The following is a 27,648-nucleotide window of genomic DNA, read 5'->3' as shown; positions in this document are numbered from 1 at the left end:
AGGGCATTTTTGCACTGACACTTTACCACGACAGGGATCTCCAACGGTCTGTTTCATCTTCCTCGTTTCCAGACAAATAGTTATGCTCTCTGTTACAGATAATGACAAAAAACAAAATTATTGCCGACATTCACGACTAAACACGCCAGTGTAAAACTACTTTTCATTGTTTTGACAAGTTTAATGTCCTTGTTATCGATCATGCCATTATACCACGATGGGACGGAAGTACATGTACAGCTGTATGCCTACATGGAAAAGGGATACAACCGCGTAACGTGCTGATATCCTTTGCTTATCCAGTACATATACATTTTTAGTTAGACATACGTCTGGTACAATCCTATATATAGGGCAAAGTTACTGAGGTTATCGTGCCGTGCTAAGTAGGGCGTTGAGTTTTAAGGAGAGGAGTACAGAGCCAATAGCTAGAAGTAAGCATACACTCAACATAAAACATTGATAAAGTACATTCATTTGAACATGACTTCGGTATAATCCGTCCTTGAACAAGCTGTGTACACTGGGAGGACTAGCTGACTACTCTGGAAGCCCCGGAACGTGACTTCGGTGTAATATGTCCTCGTACATGCCGTGTACACTGGGATGACGTTGTCTACACTGAAAGCCCCCTGAACATGACTTCGGTGTTATACATCCTAGTACATATTGTCTGCACTGGGAGGACTAGCTATCTACACTGAAAGCATGACTTCGGTGTTATACATCCTAGTACATGTTGTGTGCACTGGAAGGACAAATCTGGAAAACTTTGTTGAAAGTTTGGGCAATATTGGACACAGATTTTGACTTCCGGCATGTCGGTTGTATCCCTTTCACTGTAAAGTTTACCATGAAAGTAGAATTTGCCAAATACCATGGACTCGGCAACGATTTTATCATCGTCGACAATCGAAACGGTTGCTATGACGACGTCATGAGGTCACCTTACATGCGCAGAGCGTTTTGCTGTCGAAAAACTGGAATAGGTGCGGACGGAATTTTGGAAATGAAGCAAAGTTGCTCAGCAACAGCTGGCTGCGAGGTGAGGCTGGTTTATTTCAATGCAGATGGAGAGGAGGGGTCATTTTGTGGTAACGGGGGACGTTGTTTTGTGGAGTTCGCAATTAGGAAAGGGGTTCCTTTGATTGACGGGTGTCTAGTTTTCGAGGCGTTCGACGGCGTTCATAAGGGACGCCGCTGTCGTTGTGACAATTACATAGAACTTGAAATGAATGACGTTACCGGCATAAAAGAGTACGAAAATGGGGATTACTTTGTGAACACTGGTTCACCGCACCACGTTCGTTTCGTCACCAACGTAAAACAGTGTGATGTCAGGCAATTGGGGAGAGAAATAGCTTGGGGGAAGCTGTACAGAGCCAAAGGCTGTAACGTGAACTTTGTGCAGGAGACAGACGCTGGGGGGTTTGTGCGGACTTACGAGCGCGGCGTGGAGAATGAGACGCTAGCCTGCGGCACCGGCATCACAGCTGTTGCCCTAGTTCTTCATAAAAGACGACACGGAACTACAGCGCACGGAACGTTCAGTGATGTCATTTCCTGTAGTGGCGGTTCGGCAGAAGTCAGCTTTGCGACTGACGACGGGTGTGTTTTTTATAATGTTAGACTTATGGGGCCTGTGTGCCACGTCTTCGACGGTGTTATAATCCATAGCACTTAAACCACTGTGCATTCTCGCAAAGATTGGAGAAAAACTCGATGGCGTTGTTTTCTTCATGGTACATTCTATATTATTGAGCCAGATTTATTACACATTAGGCCTGTTACAATCAATAAAACATTTAGCTTTAAAAATATTTTTAGTCGTTTGATTATCTGTCCTTTATATTTTTCTTTTTCATTACCGAGAACCCTGAAATATAAATGAAACATTCTGGAGAACGGCGTAAAACTCCAATCAAATAAATAAATAAATTTCATTCGAACTGACGCTGTGAGGCCACCTGTGAGAGCTCAGAGAAAATGGCCGTTATCACCTGTCACCTAAACAACAGCTGCAGTCTTTAAAAGCTGGAAATGAACACATCACCTGAACGTGAAATTAGCCGTCCTCACAAAAAGGTTCACATCTCTGTTAGAACGCGTCGTATACTACTGTATATTTATTTATTTATTTATTTGATTGGTGTTTTACGCCGTACTCAAGAATATTTCAATTATACGACGGCGGCCAGCATTATGGTGGGTGGAAACGGGGCAGAGCCCGGGGGAATCCCACGACCATCCGCAGGTTGCTGACAGGCCTTCCCACGTACGTCCGGAGAGGAAGCCAGCTCTACTGTATATAACCAGGCAGTGATTGTGCAGGTTCTACTACATGCTAAGTGTTTTATGATTAAGTACCACATACTACACGAAAGACGGACGTCCCCACTTTTATTTCATGTACTTAATTCGAGGCCCTGATGGTCCTGATGGCTGTTTCTCAAAGGGGTCGCAACGTTACGCCAGCCTAATCACCATGACGTCGCATACTGACTGCATACGTCGCCTTGGCCTTTGCGAGAAAACAACACCCTGGAGAACATTAGCCATGGTGTGATAATTATTAACCTACAGTTGTTTATTACATTACGGGTCTTCCGGCAGCCTGCCGATGGTCGTGGGTTTCACCCAGGCTCTGTCCGGTTTCTTCCCAGCATTATGTTGGCCGCCATCGTATAGGTGAAATATTCTTCGCTACTTCGTAAAACACCAGTCATATAAATAAATAAATATTAAATTACCGGGTCCGCATATTAGGAAAAGGGGAGATAACACCTGAATGCAAACCACGCTAGTGATTTCTAAACGACTTCCTAGTATTAGTGTAGTCCATCGCGCGGGTCTTAGGTCTTTTGTGGACTGTTAAACAAAATGGGTGAGGGTGACTTCAGTCTTACGAATACTCTAGCCTGTATGTTATATTTGCACTCAGGCGTTTTATTCATTTATTTATTTGATTGGTGTTTTTCGCCGTACTCAAGAATATTTCTCTTACACTACGGCGGAGGGCATTATGGTGGAGAAAACCTGGCAGGGCCCGGGGGAAACCAACGACCATCCGCAGGTTGCTGGAAGACCTTCCCACGTACGGCCGGAGAGGATGCCAGCATGAGCTGCACTTGATCTCACAGCTACCGCGTTGGTGTGAGGTTCCTGGGTCATTTCGTGAACCAACTGAGCCACAGGCGTTTTTAAAACGTCCACTAATCTTTCATTACACAACTTCTTGCCACCTGTACAAACGTATGAAAAAATGACTCGCATCGTGTAGCCTACAGTTCTGTGTTATAACTTTTATTTTTGAGTTTAGAGATTAAACTCTTTTATTAACACCTAGCAAAATTGACAATCATAATCAAAATGTGTATAATGTCATTTTATGGAGTCTTAAGTATTTGAATCTTAAAACATTGCATGCTGTACAACGTCCCGCTACATGGCGATTCGACACCAAGAGACAAAGTTAAATATTAGCGTGCATAACGTCTCTACTGGCATGTAATACATATTCCCTTGTAGAGTAAAACATCATTTGAAAGATGAAACCTCATAATTGGAAAAAGGAGCATGTTAACAATTTGGACACGATATGTTTTGTACGAGGAATTTTCCCTGTATAAATGGAAGACTTAAAAATAATGTTTAATACTATACTGAACATACGCAATACTGCTTTAATAGCATAGACGCTCAAATCATGATCATAATTTTTCTCTTTGTAGAAATATACTTGGTTATAGAAGGTTCACATCTGGTCATTCCCCTTTATTCAAGTGTTTATGTGCATACAAGGGGAGATAATCTACAAGAATATAGGATTAACAGATATCTATTGTGACCACATCGTCACCCGAGCTTTATAACAGCACGATACTTAACAATATAAATGATTATATAACTGAGTAATTTTTGTTACCTATGAGACTATGTAAATACTTAGACATGTAAGTAATAGAACTTGTCCTACAGAGAAGCTTTTCCGTTCGTGTTATTAAACACAAGTACACACACTATACACTAAAAAGATACCTGTCAGTTTTAAGAGAAAGTCAGTTGCCTGAGTGATGGTGGAATATATTGTTATTATAACATAATAATGTGTCATGTTCAACACATTATCTTGTTCGTCTAATATAATATTTTGTGTTGAATTATTGGAATGCGTGTGATATATTTAACAGAAAAATCTGCTGCGGTAATAGTACACTTTGTAATCGCAGCACGCAGGCAACAGCCTTAAAACTTAACAGCTTTTTTTAAAAAAGTATCTTAAATTTTTAAACGGTACGTGGCTGTTCACAAAGGTGGTAAAGAGTATCTGAGCTCGTATAAGCCCGACCATTGCCATGTTTTAGTGTGTTTGGTTATCCACTAGTACACAAGGGGTACCGGTAGTCTCATATTTGGATACGTAAGCCTTAAGGTCACTAGTAATGCCGAATTATTTACTCCATTTTGATATTAAAGAGTTATCGTGAAGACGGATTTTTGAGATCACCAGCAATGAGACATTCAGTACATTGTTATCGTCAGTGATAATCAATGCATGCATTATTGCCGTGAATCAGTGCATTATGGTCCCCCCCCCCCCGCCACACGTACATTATTATCTCCAACCAGTACATTATTATCTCCAACCAGTACATTGTTATCTCAAGCCAGTATGTATTTTTGTCTCCAGCCTGTACATTATTATCTCCAGCCAGAGCATTATTATCTCCAACCAGTATATTATTACCTCCAACCGGTACATCATTATCTCCAACCACTATATTACTATCACTAACCAATTTATTTTTGTCGTCAATCAGTAAATTATTGGTGCAAACTTGCGGTCCATTACTAACGTCAACCATTTTGTTGCTAGCACCAATTTTCGCTATATTATCGCCAACGAGAACGTCGCGAGCACTAAAAATCTGGGCAAGGGATTTCATCTTGAGAACACTAGACGACAAGGCAATTTGCAGTGCCTGGTTCATACACGCGCGTGTATGTCAACAAGGTCTCTTATTGGTGTACTATACAGACAATAGGGAACCACATTAATGAACCACAAAAAGCAAACAGCCGTGGCTCCATGCACATGTAGAAAATGGTTAAGTACACAGCAGTGCTGTGAGGGGCTGCGCGTGAGGAAGTTTTGAACAAATTCGTTTCAGTAAATGAACTACATGTACAGGTAAAAAGTGATTCAGAAATAATTTTAAAATATTGATGGAAACTTCCAAAAAGTCTCGCCTTTGTGACACAGCTTGTGTTGAGATTGCTAGGTTTTGGCTATGATCGTAACAGCTGAGAAAAATTCACATCAGTTTCAACTTGCTTATTTTTGGGTTGTTTAAAGCTTCTGTAGGACAAGTTCTATGGCTTGGTATTTTTGCCCAATAAACCCTTCCTTGATCTCCTTTTTGATCACTTTCAACTTTTTCTCTGATTCCAGTTTTTGGATAACCCCCGCCATCTTTTCTCGGTACTCTGGAATAGCTTCCCAATATTCCGCGTTCCCGACCATGGCAATGAATCCCCCTGCCGATAAAATATGCCAAATATGACGGATTAATTTAAGAAATATTTAGAATCTTTAGGGTTTTCCGAATTAGTATTTGCCTGTTATCTAGATAATAAGAAATGTTTGGATTAACATTTCCTTTATAGCATTTCGGTGAACCCGTAACGTTATACCTAACCGTCACAAAAAACTGCGTAACATCGTGAAACCCGGTGAAGCTGTGGAAAAGGGCAAACGTAACATTGTGAAACCTGGTGACGCTGTGGAAAAGGGCAAATGTAACATTGTGAAACCTGTTGACGCTGTTGAAAAGGGCAAACGTAACATTGTGAAACCTGGTGAAGCTGTGAAACCCGGCGAAGCCGTGGAAAAGAGCAAACATAACACTGTGAAACTCGGTGAAACTGTGGAAAAGGGCAAACGTAACATTGTGACACACGGTAAAGCTGTGGAAAAGGACAAAAGATTGTGACATGCGTTAAAGCTGTGGAAAAGGGCAAATGCAACGTTGTGAAACCCGGTGAAGCTGCGAAACAGAGTAAACGTAACGTTGTGAAGCCAGGTGAAGTTGTGGAAAAGGGCAAACGTAACGTTGTGAAACCCGGTGAAGCTGTGGAAAAGGGCAAACGTAACGTTGTGAAACCCGGTGGAAGCTGTGAAACAGGGTAAACGTAACGTTGTGAAACCAGGTGAAGTTGTGGAAAAGGGCAAACGTAACGTTGTGAAACCTGTTGAAGCTACGGAACAGGGCACACGTAACATTTTCGCATACATTAGAGTTATTGCACCTTTTAGAAAAATCAAGGGCCCGCTAAAAGAGCCCCAGATGCAACTACCCGCTGTAACATCATAAGCTTAACTCCCACCTCCTGAAACATCATAAGCTGAACACCCACCCGCTGTAACATCATAAGGTGAACACCCATCTATTGTAGCATCATAAGCTGACCACTCATCCGCTGTAACAGTATAAGCTGAACACGCACCTGCTGTAACAGCATAAGCTTAACACCAACCTGTTGCAACAGTATAAGGTGAACACCCATCTATTGTAGCATCATAAGCTGACCACCCATCCGCTGTAAAGTCATAGGCTCAACAGCCACCTGTTGCAACATCATAAGCTGAACACCGACCCGCTGTAACAGCATAAGCTGAACACCCACCCGCTGTAACAGTATAAGCTGACCACCCACCCGCTGTAACAGCATAAGGTGAACATCCACCCGCTGTAACAGGATAAGCTGAAACCTACACATGGCAACACCAAAAGTTGAACACCTGCACGTTGTAACAGCATAAGCTGAATACCTACACGTTGTTGGAACAAAGTTGAACACCTACACGTAGTATCAGCATAAGCTGAACACCTAGATGTTGTAATAGCATAAGCTGAACACTTCCTTTATGCTGAACAGCATAAACTATATCCATTATGTATAACAACATAAACACACGACAATGTGTCTATAACTCGTACATTGCAATGGGTGACATAAAACCCTAATGGTTTGACACGAACAATGTAGATGCCTGCTTGTGACAGGGCGCCCATAGGCCTGGTTTATTTGCATAGTTCTGTCGCCCTACTGGACGCCAAGCTGAAAGCTAGGCCATGTTCTCACCAAATATACGGGTCTTGGAAATGACCAATCATATATCCACGTTAATCCAGATAGCTCACAAGTCCTACTCAAAACTGGTGACCATAGTACCCCCTTATCGCATTGTTCAGTATACATACACATGTACAAGCCACTGGTGTCCCACCATGGAAATCTACAGCCCAGGATAATGTGCTATTCTGTAACAACTGCGTGTATCATAGAAGTTTATATTTGCCTCTAATCATTGCAGTTTCATTATACGTATAAATATTTCACTTATACAACAGCCAGCTTTATTCTACATTATGGTGAGAGGAAACTTGGCAGAGCCCCGTTAAGCCCACAGACCTTTCCATGTAGCTGGGCTTGAACTCACGGCGAAGGCATGGAGGAATAAATATTGTTGTTGTTGAATACCTTAGAAATTCTGTTCTGGTCACCAAGGTTTACATATCAAGTGAACATCGATGTCCAAAAAACGGCACACGACATCTATTTGTGCACACATTTAACGTTTACTTAGCAGCCATATGCCGATGTCAAAGTATTTATGTATTTTCAAACTCGCAAACTCACGAACTACATGTATCTAGTAAACTTGCATATACTTCCTGAGCTAATTTATGAAAACAATGAAATATGTAATGAATTAAACATCTCATGAATCCTTTTCTAGCAATCTTGGGCATGCCTACATGTATGACTTTATTACGCCCTACCAAAAAAGTATTTCACGTATACCAAGGCGACCAGCATCATGGTGGGAGTAAACCGGGCAGTGCCCATTGGACTGCATTGGTGAGAAACTCCTGGGTCATTGTGCCGCGCTGGCACGCTAACCACCTTGGGCAAGGAGGCTCCCGGGTCATTACACCGTAGTGGCGCGCTCAGCACCATGCGCACGAAGGCTCCTAGGCCATTGCTCCGCGCTGGCACGCTAACTACCACGGCCACGGAGACTCCTCGGTCATTGCTCCTCGCTGGCACGCTAACCACCACGGACACGGAGTCTCCCTATCTTAATATGACTCAAACACCATGTAAAATGTTAAAAGGATTAGTCTAGCACAACCAGACTTCTTCATGCGGAGTAAGTTGTAACAAAAAATATAGTTCGTGGGTTTCAGCTTAGATAGGATAGTTTGCCTAGCTTGGTTGGTTGTTAGACATTACCGGTTTTAATAAGACGAAGGAGTTCAATGATAGCCTCTGCTGGAAGGTGTCCGTGCACAAAGGCCGCGCTACAAGTCACAGCGTCATACGTCCCTGAAAATAGAGAGAAAATAGGCATGTGAATCTCGGCGATGAGCTTAGTCTCTGTGACGTTTTGTTACCGGATTTAAACGGTTATACTGGACAAAGACACCTGCACAGAAGTGGTTGATATTTTGTGACAGGTGTTTTGTGATATTTGGGAGATCATGAAATAATACATCTTTATTAAAACCATCCAAAAATCGATTGGATTTGGGTTTATCAACTTTTGCCGAAAATCTCTGATAAAGCCTCTTTAAATATAGCTCACATATTTTATTAATTAAATATAAAGGTTTTATTACACTAATCTGATATTTGAGAGAACTTTCTTTATTGTAAAAATTTAAGAAACATAAATTACAGGTGTTTAATGGTATATCCTTGCCACACAATTGTTTGCAGTAATAACTTGTGACGTTAAATAAAATCGTCATAAAATACATAGGATCTAAATAAATGCAACAGTTTATCCATAAAATGCAACTTAAATGGCACAGTAAAAAAAAACTCAAACGGATGCAGACAGATTTTCTCGCATAATAACTTCGTGGCCCCGTATATTAAATAAGATTTTTGGTTAAAGGTGCCCCAAGATCACAAACAATACTTCTTGATAAATCTGGACATTGGTCTGGGGGATATGCCATGCGCAGAATTGTGTAGATGTTGTAGCTGTGAGTCCGTCAGACAGACATCAGGATAACAACAATGTGATTACAATATATTGTACATGCTACTAGGGGATGTGTAATTTGCTAATGCTTGAGCCATGGTGGTAGGGGACGAGTAATTTGCTACTGCTTAAGCCATGGTGCTAGGGGACGTGTAATTTGCTACTGCTTGAGCCATGGCGCTAGGGGACGGGTAATTTGCTACTGCTTGAGCCATGGGGACTTGTAATTTGCTACTGCTTGAGCCATGGTGATAGTGGACGTGTAATTTGCTATTGTTTGAGCCATGAAGATAGGGGATATGTAATTTGCTACTGCTTGAGCCCCGGTGATAGGGGGCGTGTAATTTGTTACTGTTTGAGCCGTGTTACTAGGGGATGTGCAATTTGCTACTGCTTGAGCCATGGTGATAGGGGGGCGTGTAATTTGCTACTGCTTGAGCCCTTTTACTAGGGGATGTGCAATTTGCTACTGCTTAAGCAATGGTGGTAGGGGGCGTGTAATTTGCTACTGCTTGCGTCATGATGCTGGGGGTGGGGGTGGTGGTGGGTGTACTTTGCTACTGCTTGAGCCATGGTACTAGGGGACGTGTAATTTGCTACTGAATGAGCCGTGTTACTAAGGGACGTGCAACTTGTTACTGCTTGAGCCATGGTCATAGGGGACGTGTAATTTGCTACTGCTTGAGCCATGGTGCTAGGGGGCGTGTAATTTGCTACTGCTTGAGCCATGGTGATACGGGATATGTAGTTTGCTACTGCTTGAGTCATGGTGCTCGGTGACGTCTAATTTGCTTCTGCTTAAGCAATGGTGCTAGGGGACGTGTAATTTGCTACTGCTTGCGTCATAATGGCAGGGGGACGTGTAATTTGCTACTGCTTGAGCCGTGGTGCTAGGGGACGTGTAATTTGCTACTCCTTGCGTCATGATGGTAGGGGACGTGTAATTTGCTACTGCTTGAGCCATGGTGCTAGGGGACGTGTAATTTGCTACTGCTTGAGCCATGGTAATAGGGGACGTGTAATTTGCTACTGCTTGAGCCATTGTGATAGGGGACGTGTAATTTGCTACTGCTTGAGCCATGGTGATAGGGGACGTGTAATTTGCTACTGCTTGAAGAATGGTGCAAGGGGCGTGTAATTTGCTACTGCTTTAATCATAATGCGAGGAGGCGTGTAATTTGCTACTCAAGCACTTATATCAACAGAATAAAACACTACGATTACCATTCTAAATTTTGGGGAATTTATTACCGTTTATCGACGAGACCAATGTTTTGTATATGTATCCGGACAAAACGATGGCAAAAATGTCTCTTTTTTGCCGGAACCCTATGATATAGTATCTTTGACTAACCAATTACATATGTGAACAACACATAGCCTTAATCTTATAATGTTTAATGGTACAATTTACTATTTATATTTAGAAACTAAAGTGTTTTCTTTCACGCCAAAGTTTATTTTGCATTCTTCAATCCACGCAAATATAATAATGTTATTTCAAACAACCTATACCACTGGCTATTCCTAGAGTTCTATTCGCTGTAGAACATATCTATACATGTACACAGGTCTCTGGCAAGCTCCTGCTCTAGCAGGATGTTTACAAAGTCTACCAGTTGAAAGACCGGAATTGTGAACATAAAACAATGCATAGTTATTTCAGCTAAGCTAGTAAACATAATACAATTCTGACACGTAATTTGTGACTTTCATCGTACGATGGATTCCCAAGTTTTGTTGACAGACAGAATCCTTTGAATGAAGTCCAAACTGAGAATAGGCAGCATAAGATGGCTCTCATCACGGTCCGCCTTGACCAATACAACTATACAATCTAACTTATCTGAACTCCTGAACACAAAGTATCCTCTTCAGATACAACAGTCAGCTATACTTTGTTACTATATAATAAACATGACAAGTGACATAATTATTTGGTTGCAGGTCACAGTGGCGAAAGTCAACGGCTTTTGCTTCATTTGTACTCAGGAAATATTAGAAACTCAGTAAATTAAGTCGAAGTTACGCCATTTTGCCGTCCGCATTTAAGCCAAAATTTTAAACGTAAATGAACAAGACTCGCCTAGGAATTTAGATATCAGAGATAAAGTTGGATTAAGGGACGAAAATAGCATATCTAGTTGTTTGCACTGAAAAGTGCGGAAACACATGTTGATACGCAAGTAGACAAACGACAACAGTCGGCAGGCAGCTAAGGGAAACAACGATATCAGCGAACAGACAGCCAAGCGGACCAACCACGTCAGCTGACAGATAGCCAAGTGAACCAACGATATCAGCCCAGGCATCTGTTGTGGTCCAGGAGCTTCTATAATCCGCATACATGGCAGCCGTCATACACGTGAAATATTCGTCAGTACCAGGTACAAAACACCGGTGTCAAACTTAAATGTCTATTCATACGATTAAACAGGTAAATTCCAGATGTTTACCTTCGGGAATGTCTAGCGGATCTCCGCTCACTCGATCGTTAATGTAGCGCTGGTAGACGTTTTTCTTCTTGGCCTCTTCCAGCATGGGCAAACAAGGGTCGAGCGCATCAATCCGCCGAAATCCTCGATCAGTTAGCTGGAAGGACAAGATACCATTACAATATCTGTATCCATTTTGTTTGTTTAAACATTTGATTGGTTTATTTATTTATTTATTTGGTGTTTAACGTCGGGCTCTATTTCACATACGACGGAAGTTACCACCATTATGTTGCGAAGAAACAGGGCAGAGCCCGTGGGAAACCCCTGACCATCCACCGACCATTCCACGTGATTGGTTTCTAATGTCGTACTTTTTCGCGGTCAGGTTTATGCGAGAAGGAGACACCGGTACCTGGAAAAAGCCACCGGCCTTCGGCAGGCACCTAACTATCTTTTCCATCCTTTTTCGAGTCGCACCTTACTGCCCAGCAGCGTTCAGCGTAAAATTTAAAATGTGTATTATCTCAGTAGAGATGTGAACCATGTGTTTACGTGAACGGCAAAACGACACACGTTGTTGGGTAAAAGTTCTACAGTGTAGTCACAATAGTATGTCTCTAGATTCTGAATTCTGGTCATCATGAATGTTTACAAAGTTTTACAGTGTAGTCAAAGAATAATCTCTCTGGATTTTGAATTCTGGTCATCATGAATGTTCACAAAGTTTTACAGTGTAGTCACAAAATAATGTCTCTAGATTCTGAATTCTGGTCATCATGAATGTTCACAAAGTTTTACAGTGTAGTCAAAGAATAATCTCTCTAGATTTTGAATTCTGGTCATCATGAATGTTCACAAAGTTTTACAGTGTAGTCACAAAATAATGTCTCTAGATTCTGAATTCTGGTCATCATGAATGTTCACAAAGTTTTACAGTGTAGTCACAAAATAATGTCTCTAGATTCTGAATTCTGGTCATCGTGAACGCTTACAAAGTTTGACCTGTCTATAGTCTATTTCTTTCAGAGATTCGCCTATATTTAGTCGTCAAACTTAGTCACCGGCCAGGATAGCACAGTTGGGACGCTTCGGGACCGGTAGATCCAGGATCAATCCTTGATCGAGTCACACCTAAGACTGTAAAGGAGGAAGTTGTAACTTCCTCGCTTGGCAATCAGCATGAAGGGGATAGTGCAACGGCTGGTTGACCCGTATCAGTATAATGGCTCGGGCGGGGCGGATTACTTGCCTTCGGTAAGTCGTCTCAGTGAAGCAGCACTAAATAAAAGAGCGGTGGAAATCCGTCCTGCAACAAGGAGGCACATTACACGTACATGCACCCTAAGGATTCCTTCGTCGTCATATGACTGAAAAAATGTTGACTACGACGTTAAACGCCAAGCACTCACTCATGGTGGCATGGTGGGGAATGGGCCTGGAGGGTAATTTGTTTTACAGTCGGTGCACCAACATGCAGTAAGAACACACTCCACGCAGTGACACATCCTACACTACACTCTCAGCGAATAAAATACATTGTGTTTTACAACAAAATTTCCTAATAACTATCTTTAAAACAATACTGTCGTGGGATAATATACAACAAAAGATAAAATTATATTCATTTATTAAGGTTATATTATACTAAAACGTGTGAACAATTTCAAATATGGCAGAGGCAGAAACAGGGTTTGCTGTAAGATCGATAGCCGTTTAGGAAACAGATGTGTCCGTCCATCAAAACATGATGAACTCCGCCCAATATCCAGCATGCCACTGGTTTTTGAATAATTATCACGTCCCTCGATGCAATGGGTTCTTGCCGTAGAAACGGGGCTTATGGACTGTAACATTATGAATTAGAAAAAGTCTTCTAACGTCATTTTCCGTGCAATAATGTGAACTTCAAACATATCAATCTGTAGATCTGATGTTGTTTCGTGTCACTGACTAAAGACAATTGTGGTAGCGGGTATTATTTTACAGGCAGCTGAAAATAGGCGACTCTCTATAAGAAATAGACAATAGCGATAGAAACCGAGTCGTCTGCAGTAAATGTACGCTTGTGAGTAGTGACTCTTTTACGGTGAAAGTCACAAAATTCTGTTTATCAAAGAAAACTACAAAGTTTATCCTATTACCTACAGAAACCATGTCGAGTGTTCCCTAGTTTATACGAAAGACTAACCAGTACAGTCTACAAGGAAGTATGACTAAAATCTATGGATTTCTGTGAGTAATTTTCATCCAATCGTCACTCACGGCTTGGCCGACTCGTCCAGTGCCTGCTGCTATGTCCAAGATGTAAACATCCTCCCGATTGGATGGGAACAACTCCGATATGAGATCTCCGACCAACACGTGACCACGATGGGTTATGGCTTCAAAATCCTGAAGGAAATACAGAAAGCAATCACAAGCGGACTGGCAATATTGTTTACAAGACAATATAACTATCTTTATATACGGGCCTCCGTTTACTTGTGGCTAGCGTGCAAGCGCAGCACAATAACCCAGTAGTCCCTCACCATTACGGTCGCAGTCAGTTTAAATACAGCTCAGACTGGCTTATTCTCTGGTAGGAAAGTCTACCAGTAACCTCTAGATAGTAACGGGTTTCCCCCAGGCTCTGCCCGGTTTTCTCCCACCATAACACCCACTTTTTTAAGTGAAATATTCCTGAGCACTGCGTAAAACAATATTTGGAAATCAATAAATATATGTTATTATATACACCTACCCATTTTCATAACTCAGACACATTCCTCCAACATGACATGTTCCTGGATACCTTCAGACAGCGTCTTTTATTTATTCCGTTGAGCTTTGCGACAGCGTCTTTATTTATTCCGTTGAGCTTTGTGCCGTAATCCAGAATATTTCGTTGATAGATCAGAAGTCATTTGTGGAGTAAAAAACCACTTAAGTAGAGGAAGAACTATGACTTCTTTTTCATTTGTGACGTACAAATCAACAATCACTTCTCTTAAATATATTACACTGAACATTGTCTGCTTAATCTCAAGATTTTGATCACATGTGTGTGTTTATCAGTGTGTTGATAATGGCATAGAAACAAACGCTCTCCAATTTTGTTTTAAACTAATGATTTGTCAAGATGCTGAACAACCATTGTTCTCTCATTCGTCAACTTTAGAATGAATAATGTATGTGTTATTACACCAAATGGCAATAGCTAAGCATAGGTAGGATTTGAGGGGACAATAAAGAGGAAGTCGGCCTCTTGCCCAGCACGCTTCACGGTATGTTAGAATACTCCCGATAAATGGTGTTCTCTAAAACGTAGACCCTCTGCAAACTTAGTTGACTTTGTTATATTATATATCAGTGTCACCTAACTGACGATTTGGTTTTTCAATGCTGTGACGTTCCACGGCCCTGTTGACCAGTGTAAATGACGTGTTTCTGTCCCATAGAACCCATCCCTGTACAGCGCCTAACTATTTATACATAAGTGGAACAAATATATAAACACTTTCTGGAAAAGACATTCGCAACATTTCATTAACTGTTTTTCTTACATTTTTGTTACTTGATTTTAAACCGTAATTTAAGCTATAGTATTTTATGCTACATTTAAACCATGGTATTATATGCTATATTTAAGCATTAGTCTTCTATAAGACATAAAGGTTATAGTGTTCTATACGACCTTCAAGTCATGGTGTTCTACACGACATATCAGTCATATTAATCTACCCGAGAATAAGTCATAGTGTTTTACACAACACAGAAGTCATAGTGCTCTATACATCATATAAGTTATAATGTTCTATACTACATTTAAGTCATAGTGTTCTACTCGACATGTAAGCCATAGTGTTCTATACGACACCTAAGTCATAGTGTTATGTACGATATTTAAGTCATAGTGCTCTATACGGCATATGTCATAGTGATCTATTCGACATGTAGGTGATAGTGTTCTACACGACATGTAAGTCAGTGTTCTATACGACATTTAAGTCATAGTGTTCTAAAGGACATCTAAGTCATAGTGCTCTGTACGACATATGCCTTAGTGTTCTCTACGACATGTAAGTGATAGTGATCTATACGACATTTAAGTCACAGTGCTCTGTAATAAATATCAGTCACATGTAACTGATAGTGTTCTGTTCGACACGTACGTCATAGTGTTCTGAAGGACATGCAAGTCATAGTATTCTAAAGGATATGTAAGTCAAAAGTGTTCTATACGACACGTAAGTCACAGTGTTCTACACGACATATAAGTCACGTCTATGAGGCATATAAGTTATGATTTTCTACACGAGATTTAAGTCATGTGAACATATATATTACATTTACACTATGGCGCGCTGTGCTAAATTTCAGCAGTGGTATGCTATGTTTGGTTCGAGCAAAACATTCAAACGTTGCTGTTCTTTGCCACATTTAGGCCACGGTGTTCTTTGTTGCATTTAAGCTATCATGGTGTTCTGTGCTACATTTAAGGTTTTTTTTCTATGCAGCTTGTAAGCCATTATCTTCTGCACCACATTCTGGGCCACGGTGTTTTACTCTGCATTTGAGCTATTATGGTGTTTTGTGTTACATTATGCGTTCCACACCACATTTAGGCCACGGTGTTCTAAACCGCATTTAAACTATTATAATGCTTTGTGCTACGCTTAAGTTATTATTTTGTAGTCTAGTTCTAAGCCATTATCTTCTACACCACATTTTGGCTATGGCGTTCTAAACTACATTTAAGGGACCGTCCCCATAAATTGATTGGTTTGGGTTCGGTTAAAAGAAACGAAACGAACGATGGGCGTCGAGTTTTTTCCCTTGGGTCCTATTATTGGAAGCTGCCGAAGAGAGAGCAAGCCTAGAGAAAGTAGTCCCGATAGCACAGCAGGAAAAGTCAACTACTACAACGACACGCTTCACTGATCAGAACTGTCAGGATACCGTCCAGTTGTATTAACCGAGTAAATCTTTTCTACATGACACGTTGATAACGTAGTAAATTAAATACCAAATCGGTATAAGAATCAGTTTTCGTTTTGTTTCTCGTTACCTTTCTCACCTTCTAGTTATTTGGTTGAACAAAATGCTATGTATCCAATGAGTCGGTTGTTATGTGGCATGAGTTAAAGGTAACTCTCCATCCGGCGTGTCCCCTACCGCTTGTCTCCATAGGCCTATGTGGGCAGAGTCTATAAATGTGCGCCCATATTTGTGCTAGATAAGAGTTATCTCCCTGTGTATGCCATTGTGTATTGTTATACTGGCCAAGCCCTAAAACGGCCTTTGCTGACCTCAAGGTTAGTGGGATTGACGATATCATCGTTCATATTTGGACGCGAGCGAGTGTCCAACCAATAGTTGACAAACGCGGATCATCAGGAGGGTATCAATTCACCAAATATTATTTAACTTTACAAACTACTTCACAAAACATATGGACTAAGTCAAGAAAGATAGTTCCTAAATTATTTACAGGAGTATTTGCATTTTTGTATTGTGTATACTTTTGTCATAATGACTTCAAAGTCTACTGTTATCAAACTATGCAGGGAGAGTTCATCAGTCAGTGGTTCGGGTGGAGTGTGTTTAATCCCGGGGAAGGCTATAAGCAGTGTGATAGAAAGTACAAACAATGTTCACTCAGTTGGCAACAAAGTTCGAACTGTTCGACCTAAATGAAAAGATGAAAGGCGTGATTTCCTGATCCCCAGATTCCCGACCAGAACCCGCATGAAATCTGTTGAGGGAAAATGTAAGTACACCTGTCATCCATCACAGACAAACCACGTATATTTCATGTGGCACTTACAACCCTGTTAGATATGAGGTTCTGGAAGTTATCCCTTAATGCCCGGTATATCATGACTGCCTGTCCTAAAAATGTCTACAGTAAATGTAGAATTGCGTCACCCCTTCTCCCATCCATTGGAAGCCTCGCCTCAGACTTGGATTGAACTCTCCTCTCTTCTTGACAAGCGTTTCAGTTGAACGATAGTGACACAAACAGTATACAATATATATGGATTACATGAGACTGAAAAAGTGGTATTTACTTTACAAATTTTATAAGCAGAAAATAAACACAAAACGCATGATTAAAACAATATTTGAGAATTCAGACAAAAGCTGAAGTCGATAGCTTGTATGTATCCTGCGGAAATTTTTAAACAGCTTTCCGTAATCATCTGTACGCCCGCTGGTAGACTTAATTATGTTTGTGAATGAAGGATTGCCTACTGTGACATAAAGAAATATGCACATTTTGTTTCACCAAGACTGGTGAGAGTAGATGCTGGTTATATATGACAATTAAAACTTTTTATCAAGGGGAAACAGACCCTGATCACTTGGAATCCTCAACACCTGCATGACAGTCTCGGTTACACCCCAAATGCCAAGTCTGGATATATGGTACAGTTCACATAAAATTATTTAACTATTCTTTACTAAATCTCAAGCACAGATTTGGACAAACACCCATCGTACAATATAGTTTTCAACACTCGTTATTGGCTGGTAGGGGAGAGCGGGGATGGTTCGTACAGCGGGATAGTTCGGACACTGCACATTTTTGCCAAACAATGCTTGTCACGACATCTATGATTGGTTAGATAGTTTCCAAGTGTTAAAACAACAACAGCAGTCACATGGGGAGTTTTGACAGGTCTTCGACTTCTACAGGTATGGAAACTTTAATTTTTCCCCGTTTCTGATGTATATTTTCGTCGGTGCGTTGTAACTGTATGCACGGGTTAAGTTTAGATGTTCAACAAACCTACCATACCCCCTGAAAGCTGTGCCCATGCGACATGATTTAGGTGTAGAACTGTATCCCTGTCCTGCGGAAATTTCCCACTCGACCATTTTTATTCCTTCAATAACATGCGGGGATACTTCGGACAGCTGTCCGAATCTTCCCCATGCGCCCGAACCATCCCTACAACTCATGTTTTTGTTTTGCAGAATTTCTATAAGACGCCTCTCAGGATGCCTAGAACGTATAAACGGAAAACTGAGAGAGTTGTGAAGCCGGTAGATATGGAGAGAGCTGTAAAAGATGTGCTTGACGGCAATCTGTCATTGCGAAAGTCTGCAGATTTACATAATGTCAAAAAATCAACGTTGAAAGATTATGTGGACAAAGCTCGAAAAGGTTTCCTGTTCAAGGTTGGCGAGTTCAATACCAGGCAGGTGTTTTCTCAGGAAATGGAACAACAACTAACGGAGTATTTATTGAATCCTCTGCCATGTACTACGGCTTAACACCCAAGGCCTTGCGCAGGCTAGCTTATGAATACGCAAGACAGAATGACATCAGAACACCTGAAACCTGGGCAACAAACAAAATGGCTGGCAAAGACTGGTTAACCGGTTTTCTTCACAGAAACAAAAGTCTTAGTATCCGTAGCCCTGAAGCGACCAGCCTAGCGCGCATGACAAGTTTTAACCGGACAAACCTAAAGGTGTTTCAAGATAAACTTGCGGAAGTCATTCAACGCTACAATTTCAATGAATCAGAAATATTCAATCTGGACGAGACTGGGTGCACAACAGTGCAGCGTGTTCCAAAAGTCATCGCTCATAAAGGTGCTCATCAGGTGGGTCAAGCAACATCTCGAGAACGGGGAGAACTTGTGACAGTGGCGGGAATTATTTGCGCAAATGGAAATGCCCTACCCCCAGCCTTCGTCTTCCCCAGGGTTCGCATGGACGCTGCCCGCATGATGTCTGGAGCTCCGGCTGGTGCCCTTGGTCTTGTCCATAAGTCAGGGTGGATGACAAGTGAGAATTTCTTACTAGTGCTGAAACATCTTGTCCAACACACCAGATCCACTCAAGACAAGAAAATTCTCCTCATTCTGGATAACCACGATTCACACCTGTCTGTTGATGGTCTCAATTATGCCAAAGAAAACGGCGTCGTTATCTTAACCCTGCCGCCTCACACATCGAATAAGCTACAGCCCTTAGATCGCTGTGTTTTTGGTCCCTTTAAAAACATTCTACAACCAAGCAGCCGACAGCTGGATGCTCAGCCACCCGGGCCAGACTCTGTCCATTTACGACTTACCGCCTCTTGTGGCAACAGCATGGGACAGAGCTGCAACGCCAACAAACATAAAGTCGGCATTCCGGTGCACAGGAATTTGTCCATTTGACCGCGATGTGTTTGGGGAGGAAGATTTCTTGATGTCCTATGTCACGGATAGGCCACACCCATCGGAGAAGGGCGGCCAGTCGCCAAATATGGCGCCTATTCCGGTTTCGAACGCTGCGCCTGGTCAGTCTGGGGAAACTCAAATCCTGTAAGTCCGTCTGACATTGCCCCCTTTCCAAAAGCCCCTGAGAGGAAAGGTCAAACAGGCCGAAAACGTGGTAAATGCATGATAGCAACAGATACGCCTGAAAAATCAGCTATCGAAGAAATGAAGAGCAAATCCATTAGAGCCAGGAAGATCTCCTTGTTTCAGCAACGGAAGGGTGCTAAAAATGCGGAAAGCAGTAGCAGTAGCAGTAGCTCTGATGGCGAAATGACAGAACACGATGAATCGGAAGCCTCCGATGAAGAGGACAGTTCCCTCCTTGTTGATGCGCCTCTGGACAGAGACCCAGAACAAAATGACTTTGTTCTTGTTGAATTTCAAAACCATGTCCATTACATTGGAAAGATCACTTCGCGTAAGGACGAAGAGAATGACTTTGACATTTCCTATCTCAGAAAATCGTCAAAAGTTGCCAATGCATTCATTTACCCGCATGTCGAGGATTTGGCGTCTGTTAACATCAGTCAGATAAGGGGGATACTGCCCAGCCCTCTGGTGGTGTCCAACAAGCGCTTAAGTGGATACATCAAGTTTGCATTTTCGTTTGATGGACTGGTTGTGCGTTGAAGTAAATCGTTCAACAAGAGAGAGGTCATACATGCTTTATTTTTAGAACTTACATTTCGTCAGATGTGCAAAATGTGCACCAATACGCGTCCTACATAAAGCACCTGTATACTTCAATGTTTTGGGAATTGCAAATGTTTGCTTTTGTCTTTCATACATACATCATTAATTCAGTTAATGCGGGTATTCGACTCGAATGTTATGAGTCGCACACCAGTTCTCAAAGTTCAATAAAAAAGAAAAAACTGAACGTTTTCAGATATTTCTGTTTATGTTTTCAATGCCAGAAGTCCGCACTGCTTCTTGCGAGATGCAGTCAAACGCCAATGCCTCTACGATACCTTACATTACATGCTGTCCGGAGGTACCACCGGCCTGTCCAGAGTATCCCAACATTTCGGGAGGGTTCGGACAGTTCGACACAAAGATGTCTCCTTCATTATAGCAGCAACTCTTAAGAGACTAGAATGGGATTCTTGTTTTGCAGACAGCTGGCACGGGCAACTTAACTGTGGTGCACTCATGACACCTTTTCCCTGATAAGTTTGGGTATTTAAGAGACATTCGTGAAAAGTGTCCGAACCATCCCCGCTCTCCCCTACGAAACCTTCAGGACCTGACATGGCACACGTGTACTTGTACGGTGTAGCCTAGGCCTGTATGAGTTTCTGACGCGCATGTCCCACCACATAATAATGCCTAAATACTGGGTATGGTTAGACTCGGGAATATCGTGAAAATATGTAAGTGCGAAACTTTGCTTTCGAAAGGTTTCACGAGTGGAGACAACTGTTATTGTTGTTTCTTTGGGTATGTTTCCTGTGTAGACTCGCGCTGAAAGCCTCTTTACCGATCGCCTGTTTACACTATGATGTTTAAACGCATCACTACGCATTTGGCCGACCGACACGGGGATTCGTTTGATTCCCTTAAATAGTTTAAACCGAATGGGCAAACCAATGGTGTGGACCGAGTTCGTTTTTTTGGGAGAAAAAAAAGCAAACGATTTATGGGGATGGTCCCTAGACTGCTATGGTGTTCTTTACTACATTTAAGTTATTATTTTCTATTCTACTTCTAAACCATTATCTTCTACACCACATTTAAGCCACAGTGTTCTACACTGCATTTGAGGTATTTTGGTGTTGTGTGCTACATTTTAAGTTATTATTTTCTATGCTACTTCTAGGCCGTCATCTTCTACAACACATTTAGGCCACGGTGTCCTACACTGCTATTATGGTGTACTGTGCTACATTTAAGTTACCTGTACTGTTTTTTTACGCTACTTCTAAGCCATTATCGTCAACACCACATTTAGGCCATGGTGTTCTACCCTACATTTAAACTATTATGGCGTTCTATGCTACATTAAAGTTATTTTCATTTATGCTATTTCTAAGCTACGGTATTCTGTGCTATATTTAAGTTAATGTGTTGTATGCTTATTTAAAACCATGGTATTTTATGTGATTATTTAAGCCATTGTGTTTTATTGTACATTAAAGCCATGGTATTCTATGTTACATTGAGTCCATGGTGTTATATTTTACATTGAAGCCATGGTGTTCTATTGTACATTAAAGCCATGGTGTTCTAAGTTACATTGAAGCCATGATGTTCTAAGTTACATTGAAGCCATGGTGTTCTATGTTACACTGAGTCCATGGTGTTCTATTGTACATTGAATTCATTGTGTTCTATTGTACATTGAAGCCTTGGTGTTGTATTTTACACTGAAGCCATGGTGTTCTTTTGTACATTAAAGCCATTGTGTTCTAGTGTACATTGAAGCCATGGTGTTCGATTTTACATTTAAGTGAGTGATGTTCACAATAACTTCTTGCATATTTCTGTAACGTCGGAGTCTTTCATTTTCGCTATCAGTGTAATATCACATCCAAGCCACACGATCCATATTTTGGCCGCATTGTTAAAGCCTATTTGATCGTTGAAAATATTTTTTTATTATTATTAAAATGCAAAATTAGTAAATATGTTTGTTAACTGGTCAATGATTTACTGCACGACATCGTACACTTTGAACTTATGTAGGCCTACATGTATTTATTTCATTGTTATTCGGACAGAATCTCTCCGGCGTTATCAGGAGGATGGTCACCATAAAGGAGAACTCATCTTCTCAATCCTATTACGGATAGTGTGAATGGAAAGAGATAAAAATAACAAACTACAATCAGTTGTTGAAAAATCATTAAATGGCACAGCCAGTGAGTGCTGGTGCACCAAGTGACCAAGTTAGGTGAGGATTCTATGAATATCACCTCCTCAATCCGGAGGTTAATATACAACTGCTACATGGTGCTATCGTGCTAGGAAGGCCGATCCGAGAGTGGAAAATTCCACACCATCTCTAAACATTGAATTCTTGTTCAAGGAATGCTAAACAAACTTATCTCAATGGGGTGACATATTGTGGCAGTGACGTCAAATCAATCCTCTTCCGTACATTTAGTTTTTGAAAACTGCGAGGGTAAAACCGAAACATGTCACTTGCCATGGTCAGACGAGAACTTAAAATTTTCCACTGATGTTTGCAATAAAAGTGTATTCACATATAGACGAGCTAGAACAGATAGCTCATTATACAAACGTGTCATTCAGTCAAAGAGCGCTTTTAAACTAACTTGGTTTAGAAGCTAATCAACGAAATACAGCATACATATGTAACTTAACGAGTGTTGACCTCCAGATATATCTAGATCAACAATTTTGATCAAGGAGACAGAAGAAAATAACTAGTGGATTTGAACCGACAGCCCTGTCGCACATCTTTTGTCTAGGTGAAGCAAGAAAGAAGCCCATGTTTAACCTGAACCAAGTCGAATCTTTTCCAGAAAATATGTCATGTTACAGAACTGAAGATTGTTTATTTTCTCCACTTGGAGGTCGGGTTCAATAGATCAGTGTGATCCACAACTATCTATATAGGTCCATCATGTCTTTTGCCTATCAGCCCTGATACGACTCAAGTCGCCGCTGCGGAGTTGGCCAAATGTGAACCAGTGTGCCCTTTACATATTACCTGTGTGAAGCTTGCCCCAGAGAACACCTGACCTTAATAACTCCGCCATACAAGAGGCCTAATAATTTTTATCGGGAGTCTACTTGGCCTTGTCCTAGGCTCGAATCCTGCTCTTCAAGGACGTGCGGTTATGTCAGGCTGTTCCGGTTATCGAGGGTGTAGAGAGTTGGAACAATAGGATGCATGGGATGGAAGAGTGTGATGGAGGGGGGTGGGGTGGGGGCGTGTGGAAGGGAAAAGTTCCACGATCATATACAAATACAACCCCCCCCCCCCCCCACCGCCAGCTGATCTAGTGCGTGAAATACGGGGCTCATATATTATGCAACCTGTAACTCGGTCGGGTCATACCAAAGACTTTTAAAACTGTCACTTGTTTCTGCCTCGTTTGGCGCTCAGCACTGAGAGGCTAAAGCAAGGACACAGAACTGGTTGGCTCAGTATCGGTATAATATGACTGGGTGTGATGTCATATCTGGTGTCTTCGGCATGATACTTCAGTGGCGGCAGCACATTGGTGGCATGGACCCGCCCTGCTGCAGTAAGACACATTATCTGTACACACAATTAATGACTCCTCGTCGTCATATGACCGAACAATTGTTGCGCGACGTAAATCGAGAAGCAAACATACATGTGTACATATATACACACATACGCGCACAAATACATTCATACACACATGAGCACGTTGAAACGTCTGTCAGTCACTTGGTCGCGAGTTTCCCCTTGCATACTACTGACCGGCTTCGTATAAGTGAAATATTCTTCTGTACGGCCTAAAACAGCCAAGGTTAAATGATGGCGTGGACAAGACACTGTCGTGAATTGGGCGAATTGTTTCAATTCATATCGATGTTTCCCTAGCGTTATGATATAGCTAACACAGGCGAGTGGTAAAGTACAAGCGTCCAAAAACTATGTTTTAAGTCAATATGACGGCATATAACTGTGAACATTGACGTAGAATGACTGGTCTGTACAGTATGGCGGGTACATTTGTTCGACACGTCTCGCAATCAGGTCGCACTGAACAGTGACCGTTACAAAAATCGATCTCTGTCAATACAGCAGTTTCTGCTACACCTGTTGTGACAGATTATTACGTCTGTGTATACCACAATTTTGCTTAAGAAGGAGTGTTTTCTATCCATGTGACGTTAAGCCACACTCTTTCATTCGTCCTTTGTCTGTTATTCCACCGTCAGGTACACAAAAGACCAAATCCTCGCAAGATTTCCTGTCCACCTGTTGTCACACCTTTCAGTGCACTTTTGAGTAGTTTTTAATTTGTGAGCAAAGGGCAGTTTATCAGTTGTATTGATCCGGCAGATTATTTACATGAAGTTATATAAGACAAATATGACAGTCATACGAGAAAAAATAGACTGTAGCTGTCTAACTTCCGCTAATTAGGCTTGGGTTCGAATCCAAGTCCAGGCTCGATTATCTCCGTGTTGTTTTACATACAAATCTGACCAGTGTCGTTTAAGAGGGGCGAATTTAAACTATACAACAAAAAACGAAATTGTAGTAAGAATGGGTTTTAGCTGTCGAATTGTTTCTCCCAACTATACGTAGGCCTATATGCCACTTGTCAACAACCAAGTCATGCAGCCCGCTGCGTTCGTTTTGATCTTGCGGAAGAAATGCCTCAACAACTGCTAGATGTTGCCGTGTAACTGCGACCTTCGTTTCCACCCCCACCCCACCCTTTGTCCATTCTGCCAATTAGAGAGTCCTTGTTAGTGATAGAAATAATATCTGTAATATATGGATCGATGTGCATGATTATAAAAAAAGGAAAGTCTGTATAAAAATATCACCTCCTGAAACATAGCACGCGGTCATCCCCGTCTCTGTAACAATTACCAACCTTTTCGGAGATTCGTGAATTAATTATAATTAAAACATTTTGGAAGCAGTTCCAAACTAATAATTTGTTTTGCTGCATTACCTATTTTAGCCATTTGATGGAACAAAGAATCCTGATCATGACACAAAAGTACGAATATCGCAAAAGTACGAATATCTCCCAAGGCCTCTTTTGCACTATGTTATATCTGTCACAGTGTTAGACTAAATTGTTATCTCGCAACGTTCCGCAAAGATCATTCCGAATGTCACTTCTAAAATGTCGACCGTACCAGACTAAGGAAAAATAATGGCCCTTTTACCCTTTATTACTGATTAGGAGTTAAACAGGATGTATGCGAATTAGTAAGTCATCTGCAGCCGACCACAGCAGGGAATAAAGTTCCGGCTTCCTACGGAAACACGCTGAAACAAGCACACTTGCACCAGAACGCCAGCGAAGGGCGAAGAAAGATGAGGGAACAAGGGTACTTACGCTGTCATAGCCATTTTGCACCCATTCCGCGTAGCCTTTTACAACCTCATCTGGTGTCGTGTAGTCCCTGTAGAAAGACTCGAATTTATCCATCGATTGGTGATTCACCTGCTCAGTCATCTCGAATGTTTCGTTGTAGTCCTTTGCGTCTGTCGGAGCTCTACACACACGACTTAGGTCTGACGGCTGCTGTCCAGACTGCACAACTGTCGTGTAACACTTAATACCACAAATCTTACGTTTTTATATATGGTGGTTACAACTCACCCGAGCGCGCGCGCGAATTGATTGACAGTTGACTTTGACCGAAGGCCAGATCAGCCAATTAAACAAGGCTTGATCTGCTGGATGAAAACGACATACTGACAGTGACAGTTTTCAAACAACCGCCCTAATGTGTGTAACAGGCTCACACGTGGCTGCGAAAGATTTCTGAATGCTTCATCGTGCAATGTCTAATGATTTTAACAGCTGTGTCCCTTTTACCTGTGTCTGTTTTAATAGAGTCCGAAATTTATTTATTTATTTATTTATTTATTTATTAGTTTGAGTGATCTTTAATCCCATTCTCAATTTTCACTCATACTATGGTTGTTATTTCTGTGGGTGGAGGAAACCAGGTTACTTGGATTAAACCACTGATCTTTGGCAAGCTACTGACAAACTTTCCCACAAGCGACGTAGGCTTGCAGCTCTGCACATCACATTGGTGGAGGAGAAATTATCCTCAACCAACGTCAGACCTTGCAAACGTCAGACTGTATAAACGACAAAGTGTGCAAACGCGAGACTGTGCGAAAGTCAGGCAATGCGAACGTTAGACTGCAAACTTCAAGCTCTACAAACGTCACAATGTACAAACGTCAGACTCTCCAAACGTCAGGCTGTGCAAACGTATAAAATACATAACCCGGGATGTGAGTACTGTAATCATTAATGTAAGTTTATTTATTTATTGGATTGCTGCTTAACGCCATCAAGGCTTTTTTTTTTCACATTAACGATGGCGGTCAATGTTATGGACGGAGGACTACTGGAACTTTCTCACATGTGACGTACAGACAGGCACACTACACTGGTGCACGAAAGGTGGCCTCCAGGGATCGTTTATCACATATTGGCGCCAAATACTGTAATGCCTTGGTAGAAAAGAAGTCTCACTTAATAGTATACTCTTACTGTATACAAATGTCTTAAAGTCCTCTTGTCTTTAGCAATGTGTACTTGCAACAATCCTTTTGTGCTTATACTTATCATATATCTCCAACCCATTCAACATAGAAACCAAATTTTGCACTAAGACCCTGTACAAAAGAGGGTGCCATCTGTGATTTGCCGTCTCCAGAATCTGGTGATGTGTGAACTCACGGTGTTCATACTCATCACAAACGTACTGGTACATGTATCACAGTGTTCACACTTATCACACACGTACGTGTACATGTATCACAGCGCACACACTCATCACAAACGTACCGGTACATGTATCACAGTGTTCACACTCATCACTCACATACCGGTACATGTATCACGTTGTTCACGCTCCTCACACACGTACCGGTACATGTATCACAGTGTTCACACTCATTACACACGTACCGGTACAAATATCACAGTGTTCACACTCATAACACACGTACCGGTACATGTTTCACAGCGCACACACTCATCACAAACGAACCGGTACATGTTTCACAGCGCACACACTCATCACAAACGTACGGTACATGTTTCACAGCGCACACACTCATCACAAACGTACGGTACATGTTTCACAGCACACGCACTCATCACAAACGTGCCGGTACATGTATCACAGTATTCACATTCATCACATATGTACGGGTACATGTATCACGGGGTTGACA

General features: G+C 41.5%; 2 protein-coding genes across 2 annotated transcripts; one reads left to right on the top strand and one right to left on the bottom strand.

Moving 5' to 3' along the window:
* Nucleotides 1-853: 853 nt before the first annotated feature.
* Nucleotides 854-1,684, top strand: LOC135480362 (diaminopimelate epimerase-like). Its single transcript, XM_064760192.1, has one exon. The coding sequence runs from the start codon at nt 854-856 to the stop codon at nt 1,682-1,684; it is 831 nt and encodes a 276-aa protein (XP_064616262.1).
* A 1,611-nt stretch (nt 1,685-3,295) lies between these two features.
* On the bottom strand, nt 3,296-25,974 carry LOC135480651 (methyltransferase-like protein 27). Its single transcript, XM_064760547.1, has 5 exons — nt 25,781-25,974; nt 13,759-13,887; nt 11,515-11,650; nt 8,302-8,394; nt 3,296-5,538 (listed from the first exon to the last, which is right to left on the bottom strand). Exons 1-5 carry the CDS (start codon nt 25,898-25,900, stop codon nt 5,351-5,353), a joined length of 666 nt encoding a protein of 221 aa, XP_064616617.1. The 5' UTR covers nt 25,901-25,974; the 3' UTR covers nt 3,296-5,350.
* Nucleotides 25,975-27,648: the final 1,674 nt, after the last annotated feature.

Source organism: Liolophura sinensis, chromosome 13 (genome assembly GCF_032854445.1).
Source record: "Liolophura sinensis isolate JHLJ2023 chromosome 13, CUHK_Ljap_v2, whole genome shotgun sequence".
Lineage (NCBI taxonomy): Eukaryota > Metazoa > Mollusca > Polyplacophora > Chitonida > Chitonidae > Liolophura > Liolophura sinensis.
The sequence above is the reverse complement of the archived record's forward strand: the minus strand, read 5'-3'. Positions and strand labels throughout refer to the sequence as shown.